The 18,128-nt window shown below is 29.8% G+C and overlaps 2 protein-coding genes and 1 non-coding gene across 3 annotated transcripts; all 3 read right to left on the bottom strand.

Annotated features, from left to right (window-relative positions):
• Nucleotides 1-517: 517 nt before the first annotated feature.
• On the bottom strand, nucleotides 518-3,299 carry LOC123921725 (cullin-1-like). The gene is made up of 6 exons (XM_045974379.1): nucleotides 3,174-3,299; nucleotides 2,912-3,065; nucleotides 2,723-2,822; nucleotides 1,435-1,620; nucleotides 1,271-1,318; nucleotides 518-965 (listed from the first exon to the last, which is right to left on the bottom strand). The coding sequence occupies exons 2-6, from the start codon at nucleotides 3,034-3,036 to the stop codon at nucleotides 792-794; spliced, it is 633 nt and encodes a 210-aa protein (XP_045830335.1). The 5' UTR covers nucleotides 3,037-3,065; nucleotides 3,174-3,299; the 3' UTR covers nucleotides 518-791.
• A 3,123-nt stretch (nucleotides 3,300-6,422) lies between these two features.
• Nucleotides 6,423-7,054, bottom strand: LOC123923424 (nuclear transcription factor Y subunit B-5-like). The gene has a single exon (XM_045976113.1). The coding sequence runs from the start codon at nucleotides 6,980-6,982 to the stop codon at nucleotides 6,593-6,595; it is 390 nt and encodes a 129-aa protein (XP_045832069.1). The 5' UTR covers nucleotides 6,983-7,054; the 3' UTR covers nucleotides 6,423-6,592.
• Nucleotides 7,055-18,034: 10,980 nt separating this feature from the next.
• TRNAD-GUC lies at nucleotides 18,035-18,106 on the bottom strand. Its single transcript has one exon. It is a non-coding gene; the product is annotated as a tRNA-Asp (tRNA).
• Nucleotides 18,107-18,128: the final 22 nt, after the last annotated feature.

Raw genomic sequence — 18,128 nt, 5'->3', positions numbered from 1 at the left:
AACTTTCCTTGTTGCTTATTTGGACAGCTATGGTTGGTACATGAAAGTTAAGTTCAATATATTGAGTAAGCTAAGACATGTGATCCCTGGTTAAAGATGTTTGATGAGTCTATAGAGTTAAATGTCTAAGAAGGTCCTGTCTTACTTTATAAGTGCTACTAGACCATCACAAGTTATCTTCATCCATTGCTACTGCACACAAATATCCATGTTGTATCTGTCAGTTACATGTAAAGCTTTGAATATTGGTGCTATAACAGAGATGGTACCAAGAGTTTTTTCCTTTGTTACATTTTTTTCTTTACATGAAAGAAAAAAGAAATACTGATGCATATGTAAATCAGATTTTCCAATTTGTAGTTATTGTGATTCGGCAATGAGAGGAAAGAAAGGCATTCTTAATGGTCAATTTTGAAAGTTTCAAAAACACTCCACCCTTAATGATAGAGTGCTAACCCTATCAAGCTATGAAAGTATGAAAAACTACATGATGCAATAAAGAAAGACAAGTAAAATATAAGATAAATTCATTCATTTCATTGATTAGGTTAAAATGTGAAAGAACACTACATATATAAGACTTCTAATGGACTTAAAGGCATAAAGCCCAATTAAACAACCCAATAACATAAATGTCCAACTAATAATATAAATATTATTATATCTCACTAATTAACTACTACCTAATCTTCTATCACTTAACCATCATTTTTATACTAACACCCCTCAACTTCTGATTTGATGAACTAGCAATAATGTTTATACTTTCAATTTAAAGATAGTAAGAGTTTCTAAGAAATTTGAAGCCTTGACAGATTACAGTTTGCTACATTTTCTTTCATCATTGTTTCTGCAAAGTGTTTTGGATCGTTTCTTCTTGTGCTTTCTCCAATCTCTGAGTAGAAACTCAATGCACCATTAACCAATGTTTCATCAATAGGCTCTCCTGCACATTTCCGATCAATCTGGATACCAAGAAATGAAGATACAGAATCAATATAGGGAAAAATCAAACGAAAATCACAAATTCAACATCATTTTTAAGATAATTAAATGACTAGTTTTACTACTACTCAAGTACATAACTATCAGAGAAACATAAAACATCATTAAAGAAATTAAGGTTTAGTGAATCCATAATAGATAGTTGACAAATAAAGTAAACTGTCTGTTGGTTTGTTAATCCAAAAAAGTTCCCATCAATAATTATAATGAACTGATAAATAAATTGATGATTATAAATAACATAGAAATGGAAAACTGAGAATACCATAGCTAATATTGCATCCATTACTTGTCTATGTATCCCATCATATACCTGAGATAAATAAAAAGATGTAAAGCTAGAGTTAAAAAGGGAAACAAAATCAAAGCAGAAAAAAATACGGAAAGAAAACCCATAGTGTAACATTTTAGAGGAATCTCATCACCAACCAAGTAATAGAAGGATAAGAAGCCAGTTTCTTCAAGAGAAGGAAGTCTCTGTTTTGGTGTATAGTATCTATCAAGATATCGAAAAAACTTTGAGAGCCAACAAGTCATAATTTTGTGATTTGTCCATCTTTTGAGCAACTCCCTTAACAAGAGTTCATCTTGCTTTCCTTGCAAAGATGGCAGAACCTGTGGTGATGATAAAATCATATTAGTTTTAATCATGGCAATGTTAAATACCTATGCTATTGGATCTTACTCGACCTTCCATATTTAGCAAAATCTGGATGATTGGTGCTTGCGAGTAAGCAAACAACTGAGGTTTAGTAATAGAAATTGATAACCAGTTCTAGACAGTAGACACCCAAGTTAAGACAATATCCTACCCAAGTTAAGAAATTTGATTTCAAAAGAGCATTTATATCACCAAACCAGTAACTTAGAGTCTATTTTGATAAGGGTAAGATGATGTTAAAGGTTTATAATTGCACATTTGCCAGCCTTTACCTTCCTATTTCTCGCCATATTGATTGGCCAAACCTGAGAACAACTCTTTTCCATTATATCCCTCCCTCTCCAATTTACTCCATTCAATCCCATATTTCTAAAACTTCCTATAACATAACCTGACTGTGCAGTAAATACTTATTAAACAAATATAGCTTTTTAAAATCGTCAACAAAAAATTAAATAGTGCGCAATATCATCTTTTAAAATCTAGAGTGAATTTAGTCTCAAGCACTAAGTTGAGTCTCACAGTTTGTATGTAGAGGGATTCCGATCATGGTGGTAGGGTTCATGTTTCCGTTAGTAACGACGGAAAGACAAAACAGAGACCCAGCCCCCAAGAAAAAAAATAGGGTTTTAACATACAAACTTGAAACTGAAATTGGTATTTTTCATATATTGAAAGGGGAATATACAATGTATATATACAGATACATGAGTCACCAAATAAGTAATAAGTATCAAGTTATAAAACCATAATATCCTAGAAGATAGTAGTCATAAATATAGAATATCTCAACTCAACAGTATCAGAGACTAAAATAGGTCTTCACTCTTCTTAAGGTCAACTTATAACATAAACACTTATCGTGATAAACACATATATGTAAAAACTATTTCCACAACAAAAGTTAGAATAAAGTTAAATTGTTCTCGTATAGGCACTATAAGAAACTAAAAACAACAACTTATGAATACTGCATTTCATACTTTTTCGTAATCTAGTTGAATGCAGTATACAAAAATATGATAGCCAAAATGTTAAATTAACAGTGTGACTCACAGTTGATTTGATGTACTCATCAAATGTTTCCTTATACTTCTCATACAGTGCTGTGGAATAATCATGAGGAGGAGTTTGAGTGCACATATTGTAGATGTTCCTGCATTGCGATAATATAAAATCAAATCAATCAATTAACCCTAAAACCCTAAAATGAAAATATTCTGAGTCTAAGGGATGAAAACGTACGTGTAGAGCAAGGTGTATTCTTCGGTAGTGAAAGGATCAGGAGAACCTTCTAGAATGTTCTTCAGTTTGTTGATTCCCTTCTGCATTAAATCCCACCCTTCTTCAAATAATGTAATATTTGACATGTTGATGAATTGGGAAAAAATACCAAAACCTAAAATCAAATGTTTACAAAGAAGAGAAGAATCATGATGAATATGAAAAATAAAAGAAGCGAAAGGGTTCAGAAATTGAAATTGGAAAGGTGAATGAATGAACCAACCTTGGGTGAATCGGAGAAGAAGCAAATGCAAAACGGAGTGTGAAACTGAAAGTGAAAACCACACTCTATTTTTATTTGTGTGATTAAATTAAACGGACTTTGATTGAGTGCGGTCAGCATCCCTAACTGTATGTATTCAGTTGAATCAGGACCGTTTAATCAAGATCGGACAGATTAAATGTTTTAAGAAATTAAAGCTTCATTTAAATCTAACCCGTCCAATTTAAATCAAACGGTTCTAATGTATTGACTGCATCCTGACCGCGTGAGAACTGACTGCTCTCAATTCATCTCCGTGATTAAATGGAGTATACTATCTTTTATTTAAGAACTAAAGCGCCAAGCCAAGCCAACAATTAATTGGAGTCAAGTGGTGGTTAATGATTTTTATTTAATTTTTTATGATAAGTTGTTGGGGAAAAATAATTTGGAAAGTCACCCACACATGTGGAAATGAACCGAGATTTGAATGTCAATGATACGTTTAATTCAACAATTTCGATATTTTTATTGGTTAAACTAAAATTTGTAGATAAATTGGTTGAGATTTCTATATGTTAAACTAAAGATTAACTAAAGTCTTTCCTTAGCACCGAACCTCCCTAAAGAACACTTTCACACTATCACCTTCTTCACCACCTTCACAATATCGAACTGAAGCTCTTATATCATTTTTAAGAAATAATAGAATTGAATAAGTAAAAAATAAATAGGAGCACAATCAACAACACACGAAGTATAACTTGGAAACTCCAAAATCGGAGGAAAAAACTACGACTGTTGTCAAAACCGACAACTAGAGAATAAATACTATGTGAAAATTGTTACAACACGCAGATTTCACTCAGAACTACCCCACGACCCCAATACACTCAACACTCTCCAAACTCACGATACTCCAAAACAAAAGCACTAGAGAAATGAAAAGAAAAAGAAAAAAAAAAGCACAAATATAAATTGAAACAAGAAATTTGAGGTATCTATGTATAACATTGAACTCTCACACCCTTCACTTCTCTAAACAACGTGAGACTTCTCAAATATAATTTTTACATTTTTTTCTTTATTAATAACGTAAGACTTACATCGTAATCAACCTCATGTACATGATACTATTGGGAGGATCTCTTTCAAATTGGAGCAATAGGATATATTCAATACCTTGATATTGTCACTTGAAAAATTAACTATCTCACGGTACCCAAAAGTGAAGTCCTCAAGAAAATAGAATATTTTAAACAAATAAACGCATTTGTTTGTTAATTAAGTATCTCTCACATATAACTATTTTAAACAAATGTAATAGCATATGTTGAAGCATCACCGTGATATTGTCACTTGAAAAATTAACTAGAATTAGTATAAGTTATACATAATTAATATATTATTGTTGAATTTGGGAATTGGGTCATAAGGGGATAGCCAAGTGATTTTGGAATTTATCATAGGATTGTGACTGACGCAATTTTTTGAAAGTGCAATATTTCTCCAATTTCAAACGTTTAGTGATATAGGAACGTTTAGCAATCACTCCAATTTGGAACGACGCCCAACAAAATTCCACCAAAAAGTGCCGCGACAAAGTTTATGTTACTATAATTTTTTCATTTTTCAAAACCCTTAACCCCAACATTGCTCAACCTTGTTCCTCCTCCTCTAAACCCCGAGTCATGAATCGCCAAATAAAGAATAGTGATACGACAATGTTTAGCGGTCACTCCAATTTCGAACGACGCCCAACGAAATTCCACAAAAATGCGCCGCGACAAAGTTTATGTTACTCCAATTTGTTCATTTTTCAAAATCCTTAACTCCAACATTGTTCAGCCCTGTTCCACCCCCTCTAAACCCCGAGTCATGAATCGCTGCCTCGGATCCTCCCCCTACCACCACCCACTCAGATTACCGGATTAAAAACTGTTCTCCTACTACCCAACCAAATTATCGAAGCCTTGAGTGAACTCGAAACAAGCTATAAGTCCCCCCAAATAAAGAGTCTGAAAGATGTTGGACTAGTCTCTGAATACATCGAGGTTGAGAATAGGCATATTCTCGGTGAAGTTAATGTCATGCTCGAGAAGTTCAAAAAATGTATGCGGTGAAGTTAAAGCCAAACACTTCAATTTATTGTCAAATCACGTTTTACCCTTCTATAATTGTTTTTGATGAGTCCAAACACGGATCCAAACAGGTACCAAGTAAAACTCAATTTTCGCCATTACAGGATCAATAGTCTGATCCCATAATCTGACTAAAAAACTCTCCTTGCTACATGAATAAAATCAATAACAAAAGCTAACTATAGATTAAGAGTTGATCAATATGAATCCATCTACTAACCAGTTCACAACATTGCAATAGCGGATGAAAAGCTACAATAAACATACCAATCCCCAGTACAGTAGTACACTGTGTAGTGTGTAGGCACACATTAATCAACACATGTCAATTTTTTTTTTTTCCCTTTTCTAATAAGCATTTTTTTTAAGCATAATAAGCAATTGTTGGTAATAGTATAGTGGCATAAAGTACAATTGCTCCATGTTATTACTAATATATAAATAACTCTTGTCATCAACCAGATCATCATAGTAAATAAATACTACATGCTTTCATAATCTATTTTGGTGAGTGAATGACTCAATCTATATGACTTAGTACAATGAATCTAAGCTTGTAAAGCTCCACTTTTTTTTGGCTTCATTGTTTTGGAGTAATGTGTTGACTTCTTTGAATATAATTGTTAACTTGGTAGAATGTGGTCCCATCCTTTAAAATATTGACTTTGTGAACATGAGGTTTATGATTATTAATCTATATAGTAGTAACATCTAGTGAAGATACTTATTATTAATAGTTGCTGATTAATAATTCTATGTTTGAAGAAACCCATTAGAAAGTGACTTTATACCATCTGTTTTTTTAGGTGATGATGGTTATGAAGGCTTTAGATATATATAATAAGGTTAATTATAAAATTATAAAGAAAACAAGAAGAACAAACAATAATCTAATGGTTTTAAACATACGGTCCGCAACCGCAACATAATGATTTTAGAAGTCTCTGCAACGACATTGAACTGGAGTTGTGTGTGGCAACCGCATCAATTGTATTAATTTGTCCACGTTTAATCACAAAATATATAAAAGTTCGCAGTCTAACCACAACTGCAATTTAGAATCATATATCTAATGAATACATACTCTATTGTGAAAAAAATTCAACACTTCAAATTCTAAAAAACCAAGTGCAAATTAACTAAAACATAGAGTGAAGATACCAAAATACATGCAATTAAGATTAAGATGTAATTAACAACAAACAAAACATTAATTTCTAGTTTTTGAATCATGACAAAGTTAAGACAAGAAAAGAAAACCTTATAGCCCTTGATGATCCTTGTGTTAGGGGCTAATAACTAATTTCCTCTATCTTGAACATTATGATTATTATTTGGTGTTCTATCAACCTCTAATTCTCTATATCTATGCAAATACCTTCTCATTGGTTCGGCGTAATCATCGAAACCAAGTGTAGCCAAAGCCCAACAAATATCATCACCATTCACAGTCTTTCTTCTTTCTTTTCTGCATTTCTCTGATGCTTCACTTGTCACAAAACTTATGAACTCTGAGACACACTCTTGCATTGTTTCCTTTGATTCCTTTGAGATTTTTGCATTTTGAGGTAATATTTGCTTCATTATTCTCCCAACATTTGCTATTGGTAACAACCTATCTTGTTCCTTAATTATGCCACCATTTTCATTGTAATTAGAACAACTTCCTCCAACATTGTTATCCACCATTTCCCTCTCTAGAATAAATTGGATTGAGAATATTGAAGAATCAATCAATTAAGGTTAGATAGATGTGTGTGAATATATATATTTATATACATGTGTAACAAGTGCGCCTAGTCACACATTAATATATAAGTATAAAAATTAATATTATTAGTATAATTAATGTTGTTTGATTAAAAAAAAATATAGTATAATGTTGTGACTTGTATGTGTCTTGTTCAATGTGACATGAGAATGATGTTAATTAAGCCGGTCGGCTATGAAAATGTGGGGTCTGATTCAATTGGAGTGAAGAGTCACTAATTTTTGTTGCAAATTTTAGACAAAATCTATAAACCAAGTAATTAATCTTGATTTGGATTAATTTCAATGGTAATGGATGATGAGATGGCTCTTGAGGCAGTTGAAATGAGTAAGAAATACGATATATCCTTTGGAAAGGTCTAAAAATGCAATTAGTAATTAAATTGATGGTACGTGTTAATGTAATTAAAGATAGAATCTTTTAATAGTAAAAGGAAGGTTGAGTTGCTCACAAGCAAGTATTGTGATGATGTGGCACTCTATAAGAAAAGTTTACAATCTTTATTAAAACCTTTTCATATTTCATTTCATATCTTTTACTAGTAAAAGGAAGGTTGAGTTGCTCACAAGCAAGTATTGTGATGATGTGGCACTCTATAAGAAAAGTTTACAATCTTTATTAAAACATTTTCATATTTCATTTCATATCTTTTACTAGTAAAAGGAAGGTTGAGTTGCTCACAATCAAGTATTGTGATGATGTGGCACTCTATAAGAAAAGTTTACAATCTTTATTAAAACATTATTTGTTTGACTAGAAAAAAACATAAGAGATTAAAAAAAATTTACCATATTTTTGTAAACTTATTCTATAATCAAAACTTATAGTCTACCTTCTATGTTTTAACAAAATTTTAATTTATATATCTCATAGAAAAAACTCTATGGTTTCTTTGTCTAACATCTCCATGAGAAAAAGTTATGCTTCTTCACCTTCCATATGTTAAAGTTACACATTATAGTGTCTTGAATTGAGTTAAAAGCTATTGTGTGCATATATATAGTTACATCATAAGTATATTGGTTTTTGTCCTTGGTAGGTGATGGTGTCTCTCCTTTTAGAGTATCAGGTATGTCTACATTTGATTGATTAAGAAATTGATATACATATATGTGATAGTTGCCTATTAATATGTTTGTAAATTGGAATTTTTCTATTACTCTGAGTTTAGAACATCTCTAATCATTTTTTATATTTCTTTTTTAGGTTGGACATTTTTTTAAATATCAACCGGTGTTTTGTTCGATGATTAATTAAACTTTGAGTTGAATCGATTAATATGAATATGACTATTTTTTTCATGTGTTTTGCTTACGTTGCATCCTATGAATGTTTGTAATTTTACGTTTGTAAAGCATCTCTTAATTATTTATAATAGAGTTACTCTAATAATAAATAATAAACAATAATAATATATTAAAAAAAAACTAACACAATTTATTGTTGTTGAATTGAGACAAAAATGAATTGCAAGCAATGAAAGGTGGAATGATGCATCATGTTATTGTTTTAATTGCATTACAATATATTATTAAAATATATATTGTATGTTACAATTCCATATTAATGCAATTGAAAACAAAGAATTCTTGGAGACACTAATATTGAATATGTAAATTTAGCTAATTATCAAACACAAACTCTATATAAAGTTAACCCAAAAGCTAATTATCACCACCACCATATCAGGAAGTCTACCTTCTATGTTTTAACAAAATTTTAATTTATCTATCTCATGGCAAAAACTCTATGGTTTCTTTGTCTAACATCTCCATGAGAAAAAGTTATGCATCTTCACCTTCCATATCTTAAAGTTACACATTATAGTGTCTTTTGAATTGATTTAAAAACTATTGTGTGCATATATATATATATATATATATATATATAGGGGTTTGCTAACTTAGACCCTAGTTTGGTCTAAGTTAGCAAGGTGCACCTTTTCAATTGGACCAAAATATCCATTCTTTTAATTTTTGAAAGAATAGAGCAACAGGGGCATTTCTGTAATTTTACATAAAAAAAAACATAACAACACGCGCCCCACCTTCTTAAACAATTAATAGACGTGGATCCAGTGTCGCGCGCGTACGGAAGGACCATGGTTACAGACCGTTGATTTCCATCAGACAGCCAAGATGTGATCTCATTAAGACTGTCTGATCAATCAGACAGCCCAGATCATCCTGATCTATCAGATCATCCTGTCTGCGCCACACTAGATTATAAGCTGGAGAGAGAAAATTTTGCTTTTGAAAAGGCAGCCACGTGTCAGCATATGAATGGGTCTGCGTGATTTTTTCCATTTTATACTTTAAACTCGATTATTTCGTCGTAAATTAATTTTTTATTTTTTATTTTTTATACCAAAATTCATAATTTTTTTTTCTCTACAAATAGAGACTTGGTTCGTTTGATTTGGACACCGAAAAAAAAACGCAATTTTTCACTACCTTAATCTCATTTTATTGTTTACTAAATACGTTACTTGTGTGTTGTAAACTCAATCAACTCACTGAAACCATTATACCAGGAAAATAGTAGATAATATTCTGGAACTTTTGGTATATTTTATGAAATTTTTGGAGACCTGAAACTATTTTTAGTTAATTAAATGAGATAAAACGGTAATTAAAAACTAATGTTTGCTTCTGAAACCATTTAATTGGTAGAATGGTTGCACATAGTTGTATTCTGAAACCATTTTACTGGTAGAATGGTTTCAATGGGTAATTTATTAATTGTGTTTGCTTCTGAAACCATTTATCTGGTACAATGGTTTCAGAGAGTTGTAATCTGAAACCATTTTGCTGGTAGAATGGTTTCAGTAAGTTGATTATTAGTTATTTGCTTCTGAAACCATTTAGCTTGTAGAATGGTTGCACATAGTTGTATTCTGAAACCATTTTACTGGTAGAATGGTTTCAGTGAGTAATTTATTAATTGTGTTTGCTTCTGAAACCATTTATCTGGTACAATGGTTTCAGAGAGTTGTAATCTGAAACCATTTTGCTGGTAGAATGGTTTCAGTAAGTTGATTATTAGTTATTTGCTTCTGAAACCATTTAGCTTGTAGAATGGTTTCAGAAATTTGTACTCTGAAACCATTTTCCTGGTAGAATGGTTTCAGTGAGTTGATGTAAGGTAGTGAAAAATGAGATTAAGGTAGTGAAAAATTGGGTTTTTTTTTCGGTGTCCAAATCAAACGAACCAAGTCTCTATTTGTAGAGAAAAAAAAATTATGAATTTTGGTATAAAAATTAAAAAATAAAAAATTAATTTACGACGAAATAATCGAGTTTAAAGTATTAAATGGAAAAAAATTAACGCAGCCAGTCAGAAGCTGACACGTGGCCTGCCTTTTCAAAAGGCTTTCTCTCTCCGCGTCATCCTTTCCACCACGCGCGCCTGTCGGCGCGTGTGATGCACGCGCGTGATTTTTGTCAAATGAGAAGCTGCCACGTGTCTGGGGGGGAAAAAGAAGTGGGGGGCGCGTGTAAAATTGCAGAAAATTACAGAAATGCCCCTGTTGCTCAATTCTTTCAAAAATTAAAAAAATGGGTATTTTTGTCCAACTCAAAAGGTGCACCTTGCTAATTTAGACCCAACTGGGTCTAAATTAGCAGCCCCCATATATATATATATATATATATATATATATATATATATATATATATATATATATAGTTACATCATAAGTATATTGGTTTTTGTCATTGGTAGGTGATGGTGTCTAACCTCTTAGAATATCAGGTATGTCTACATGTGATTGATTAAGAAATTAATATACATATATGTGATAGTTGTCTATTAATATGTTTGTAAATTGGAATTTTTTATTTCTCTGAGTTTAGAACATCTCTAATCATTTTTTATATTTCTTTTTTAGGTTGGATATTTTTTTAAATATCAACCGGTGTTTCGTTCGATGATTAATTAAACTTTGAGTTGAATCGATTAATATGAATATGACTATTTTTTCATGTGAATGAAGAAAACAAGATAAAACATACTTCTATTTTTGCTTACGTTGCATTCTTGCTCCTTATAAAGCCTATGAAATGGCACCTCATGTAAGGATGTGTATTTAACTCTAATGGCAGTTTGTAAACCATCATTTTTTTTAATTGATATAATGTTTGTAATTAGACAACTTTTCTTTTTCATTTATTATTTTATTAGTCTAATGTCTTAGCTTATTTGTTTCTTATTTTCTTTTTCATTTATTGTTTTATATAAGGTAAAAGATTTGTATAAAAAATTGTTGATTAATGGGGAATATAATTGATTTTTTTATGTGAATAAGTTGAAGAGGATAAAATGACTTCTATTTATTGTTTTTGAAGTGCCTTAAAATTTATATAGGTCGAGGGTATATTGATGTTGGAGGCATTCAATTAAAAGAGGACAATCCAAATAATTTATAAATATAAATATGTGTCTCATTTTTAAATACTATATTGTCTACAATGTGTAGGTGATCTACTTGATCTCGATCAAGAGAAATATAGAAACAAAAACAAAGTAGAAATTAAAATAATTTTTTTTTTTGTAGTTGATACTCAAGTCATGCGGTTCTTATAATTGTAATACATGCAAGAAGTTATATTGATTCAACTTAACTTAGAGGTTGTCCAAATATATAATCTTCATGCATTTATCGTATAACACTTGCCTAAATCTGGATGGTTCAATATGAATATATATGAATTTTAATAGACGGTCCTATTTTAATCTACGCATGCGATCTTATTCTTACAACCATAAAATGAATCGATGAAAAGAATTGTGCTAAAAACATGTTAGTTTATAAATTGTGCTAAATACTTTTTCTTCTCACTTAGAATTGCACTAAAAACTTTCTAAATTAAATTAAAAAAAGACAAAAATTATTAAATAAAAATTGTTGATGCTCATTTGTCAAAATAAATTTTAGAAATTATTAAAACCGTAGATGTTAAAATATATTTACATATATTTAGAAAATATAATCACACATATATTTAAACATATTTACACAACTAAAATTCACCAATAATTCAAAAATTATTAATTTAATTTACATAATCACCTACTTTTTGGATAAATTAAGTACATATTCTAAAATAATGTTTACGTTACGGCTGAAAATAAAATAGTGGAATATTTATAAGAATCATATGACATTTTTTTAAGCAAATATGAAGATGCCACATGTTAAATCTTATTCATCTATAAGACTTTCTTTACCTTAACCAAATAACTAAACCTAAATTCAAATATATAAAATCTTCGTCCAAACTTATATATTGACAACAACAAATATTTAAGTTTATATAATACAATAAGAAAAATAAAATAAATGTTCAAGAAAATATTAAATAAGAGGGACAAAAACTAACAATAATTTTGAAGAGACACAAACCTCACCAAGAAAAAGAAAAACAAACCAAAAACAAAAGGACCAAGCAAAAAAAAAATGTGAACCAAACAATAGACTAAAAAATTGGGACTAATAAAGTTGGAATAAAATTTCACTAAGCGAATAAGTGAGAATAAACTCCAAGAAAAAGAGAGATGAGTAAGTAGATAAGCTATTTGGAACCTTAAATTGCATATAACGTAGTAAACAAATACGCTATTTGATACATAATTTTCAAAAAATGAGATCACGTGGAACAAATAGTCAAAGCCACCATATATGAATCATATTCTATAATCAAAACTTATTTTAACATTTCTCATGAGAAATATTGTCTACAAGTATAATTAGGTATGCCTCAAACTCTTATTGAAAATAATAAAATAAGGGATACATCAAAAATAAAAAACAAAGTGACATTTGACTATAAAATTGCAACTCATATAAAGAAAACTAAAATCTTATATGATTACACTAATAAAATAAAAAATGATACATCCTTTCAAACTTTTGAAATATTGTAAGAGATCTATTACATTAAAATATAAACAAACTACGATATAAATTAATAAAAAATTTAATATTTCTAAACAATATTTTTTACTCATATACTAATATTAAATATAATCATATTTTAAAATAATATTTATTATTTAACTATATTTGATTATAGTTATCGCAATTATTATTTTTTATTTATAAAAATATTTTAATTATATATTTTAATCAAACCCGTGCAACGCACGGGTTTACCCCTAGTTATAGTAGTACTAGCATATCAACATCCACCTAAGTGACACACCAATAAGATTACACCAGCATGTTTTAAGAAAAATATTATGATGTGGAGTTTTGAGTATGAGGGTTATAAAATTGCATTTAATTTCTATCTACTATCGGTGTAATCTTATATGACTTTTTTAAAAAAAAAAAATTGTATCTTATTTTATTTTAGTTTTTATAAGTGGTTTTTTTTTACAAACAACGACATTCATTCAAATTGATAAAATATACTTCTTCCGGCCTCTTTTGTAAGCCAAAATTTCAGTTTACACACTTATTAAATAGTAGTATTTTTGTCTTAATTTCATATTATATTTCTATTAAAATTCCTAAAATGACCTTATAATTTGCATTGAAACTCTAAATGTTTAAAAAGTAAAACAATTAATATGGTAATTTTGGAAGAATAACATTAAAAAAAGTTGATTTTGGCATTGCTTATATTTAAGACCAAAGTTTTTTGTTGATTTTTACTTATAAATAAGGTCGGAGGGAGTATTAAATAATATAATATTTCAAAGTAAATAGATGTGAAAATCACTTATTCAAAGGAAAAGGAAAAACAATTTAGAGGGATGATTTAGGGTAAAAAATTGACCATAAAATCACCCCTCCTTGATGGATGAGAAAAGTAATAAACTGGGGTTAGGGGGAGGGGGCGGCGGCTGTATTTTAACACTTGTTATAAGAGGTTTTATAAGTGGTTATTAGACTCATAGACTTTAAATATGAAGAAATGAAAAATTCATAATTTGATTCTCAACTCCTTAACAATATTACAGGTAACTATCAATTAAACTACACTTAGAGAACTATATGTGTATGTCTAAAAAAAATTGTTTAAAAGAAAATTTTGGTCTATATAAAGTCAGTTTTAAAAGGAAAAACCTATATATAAATTTAGCAAAAGTAATTGTAGAAGGATTGAAAAGAAAGAATGGAGGAGATGCAAATGAATGGATAAGAAAGACGAGTGGCAAAAGGAATGTATAGCATTGTCATGTCATATATGCTACAAGAAAAGTTTTCAAATTAAACTTGTTATTTTGATTGTGCAATTTCATTACATGCATGCAAAGTTATGTTACTTTACCGTTATTTTTTCTTGTGGTCTTAATTAAATGTAGTAATGTATTTGAACTTAACACTGTGGTTAATTAGTGGAGAATTTGATTATATGTTCATTTAATTGGCTAGAAGCACACCAAAGAAACTCCATGTTAATGACATGAGACAACCAATGCCAAAAGATCCAAGCCGCTGCCTCCAACCAAACACCAAAAGCAAAATGCAATCTTAAACCATCTCAAGAGTTCATCTACAGAATCAGAAATTACCTTTAATCAATCCTTATCCCAATCCATACACCCACATATAATCAAATCAATATAAGTCATTATTGAAATTTAGGAAGAAAAAAAAAATAGCAATAGAAGCTCATAACTTCGGTGTGCCCTAAGAAATGTCTCATAACTTGGTTGATTCATTTCTTTCTTAACCAATAAAAGTTAAAAAAAACAAAAAAATTAAAATAGAAAAAAAAAACGTCACTCACTCACATAGCGCCAAAATACACATACATTTATGACTCGTATAAAAATTATAAGATTAGGTCTTATGTGGACACAGTAGTAATTAAAATTTTAAATAATAATTAAATTATTTTTATAATTACTAGATTAGTTTTAATAAATATTATATAATATTTTTTTGAAATGTCAAATACTCAAAGTTATCCAATGAACATCCCTCTCAACATCTACTTGATCAACATTCAACGCACACTTGCAAACACCAAGATTTGTTTTTAGGTTAATATTTAATTAATATAATAGTAATTTTGGCCAGCATAATTGTTTTCTTCTCGCTTTAACGCCATGCTTATATGATTAAAGACAAAGGAATCATAGTGGAATCAACTAATTAAAGTAAACCTCATCCTAAAATGATATTATAGTTGGAAGTAAACCTAGAAGCTTACAAACTTTTAATTGATTCAACAAGTAGTTACATAGTAAGATGGTTTACACATGTGTGATCACTCCCAATAAGTGTGACCTCCACTCTCATTTCTATTTTCTTAATGCAACCAAATAAAAACAATGTATGGTTAAAGTTTATACAGTACTATATAAAAATAAAATTGGGGTGCACGTGAGTGTAACTCAGTTGGTAAGAATATTACATTATATATAGATATCAATGTTCGAACATCAGACACTTAAAAAAAATAATAATACAATGTGGGGTAGAGTTTGTTCAATTAACGTATGAGAAATAATTGTATGTGTCACACATGGTTCACTTAAGACACTGCCACTTGCAAATTTTTAATTAGTGCAATGTAAAGATTGGTTGGTAAAAATGTCAATGTGCACTTTCATATCACTGGTTGTGAGCTAACCCTTCTTATTCATCAAAAAAGCAAATGCTAATATTGGAGCATCGATAAATGTCAAAAGGCATTACTTTGCTTGGAGTCAACTCACATAGTGCCTTTGTATTCATTCCTTTAATCCACCAAAGAGACAGGGCAAAGTAAGAAACAAAAACAAAATCTATACACAGATTTTTTTTCTCACCTCTTTTACAATTTTAAGGTCATACTCATACACATATATGAAGTTTGTTAATTTATATCCACATAAAAATATAAAGTGTCGATTCGTAATGTGCGCATTTTTAAATTTGACTAAAAAATCATAACCCACAATTTTAAACTAGTTATGTAAAAAACAATTATGTAAATTTCTTTTTATTTTGTTGTTTTAATCACTAACCATGTTTTCCAACAATGTTGTTGGTTGCCTGCATTGTTTGATCTAGGAACATGACATTAGTATGGCTTAATGTCTTTTTATTTTTATTGTTAAAACCATTAAAGGTGTTATAACTCCACACACAAAAAAAAATATTGAAGTTAATGTCAATTGTTTTGATGAATTGAAATTAAAGCCACTAAAAAAATATTTAATTATTAGTGAAAAAGTAACAACATAAAATGCTTCTAGTTCAAACAGAAAACTTAAGGAACTACAAAAAATTGAAAGATAGTTGAAATACCTAAAATGTTTATAAAAGTTAGTGTAAATTAGTAACATGAGTATAAAAAATTTAATGAAATTTACCAAAATAACTATCTATCTACAAGTTTATTATATTAAATATTAATGATTTTTAATCAATCGTTAGTTGATTTATGATGATATTGACACTAAATTTAGTAGGGAGGACTACAATTCGATCCCCTGCAGCTGCAATCGGGAGGAGGTTAAAATCACTTGATGCCAGAAATAACCCCGAATCAGATTAAACGATCCAATGGACCAAAATACTAATGGTGAAAAAAAAAAGTTTTTTATTTCAATATGAAAATGTACATATTACTAATTTACACCTTCATTCCATCCATACTTTTTTATTTGTAATTTCAGTTTTTAGTTGATGTAAATTAACATTTTTTTAATACACATGCTGGGGTATTAATACCAACAAAACATGCTGGATATAATTTATTTATTTTTTGACTAATAAAACATGCTGGAGTATTTGTTTATGTAGTATTAATATTATTACATAGAGTCGGCAAAAGACTCATGAATTGATTGACAATTATTGATGAATTGTGAACTGCAGCTAGTAGTGACATGTATGAATATTCTGGGCACCTAATTAGTAATACACTAATACCAATGGCCTCTATCATCATTTCAATTTATCAAGATAGATTTTGTTGTTAGCTTTGTCTGTTGGAATCTTATTAGGGGTACCTTCATTTTATGCCTATCTATGACTATAACTTATTTAACATTGTGACACATGTTGACCCAATGACCCTTCTTGTAATAACAAAGTGCTAGGAGTAATATATTTCAATGTCTCATTAATTGTTTGCTGTCTAGATTCTCTTATTTTCTTTATCAAAAGAACAAAATTCTAACCCACTTTGTACCCTTGGCGTTGGCTTGAATTTTAGGAGTGTGTAGTTCAACTTTTCTTTGTGTAAATTTCGGTGAATTAGTTCATATAGAGCTGTTGTCAAAAAAAAAAAACAAAAAAAAAAGTTCATATAGAGCTAAAAAACTCTAGCTTTACAACGAATTGAGATTAAAAACGAGATTCATGTCCCAAATATACACACAAAATGATTCATATCGATTTCGGTTCAATTTTGTATCTAACATGTACTAAATATATAAAACATTTTTGTTCAACTCCTACTTAGAACTCACAAATAAATAAAACAGATTCTTAATACGAACAATCCCCATTTCACCTCATTGTTATTGCACCTTCCTCACCATACAAAATGGAATAATAGGATGAGAAATATCTATAGTTAGTTCTGCATGATTAGTATATCATCTATAGTTTTAACAACCAAACCATTTTGATTAAAATTGGATTACTAAGATCTCAGTAACCATTTAACTGCACCGGATCCATTTCCGTCAAAAGTAGGATTCCCCGACCGTAGAGAATCTTGATCTCTTGAATATGTTATGTTGTGCAAATCTAAACAAAGCCGAATTATTTGAGTTTATCACTTGACATAAGTACTTGTGATTGTGAGATTGTTTCACATAGTTTAGAGAAACAACTTATGACATGTTCATAAGTTATTTTCAACTTATTTTCATAAGCTCTTCAGATTAGCTTAGGAAAAGTTATATGGAAATAGTTAGACTCTATTTTATATTTTATTATAAAAATAGCTTATAGATTAACACAAGCCACAATCAGCGTTTCTTTTCAAAAGAAGAAAAATTGTTAGAATAAAAAAATTCGCCGTTGCCGGGGATCGAACCCGGGTCACCCGCGTGACAGGCGGGAATACTTACCACTATACTACAACGACTTGTTGTTGCTAGTTTTGTTCA

Source organism: Trifolium pratense, linkage group LG4, assembly GCF_020283565.1.
Source record: "Trifolium pratense cultivar HEN17-A07 linkage group LG4, ARS_RC_1.1, whole genome shotgun sequence".
Lineage (NCBI taxonomy): Eukaryota > Viridiplantae > Streptophyta > Magnoliopsida > Fabales > Fabaceae > Trifolium > Trifolium pratense.
Note: the sequence above shows the minus strand (reverse complement) of the source record. Positions and strands in the feature narration are given on the sequence as shown.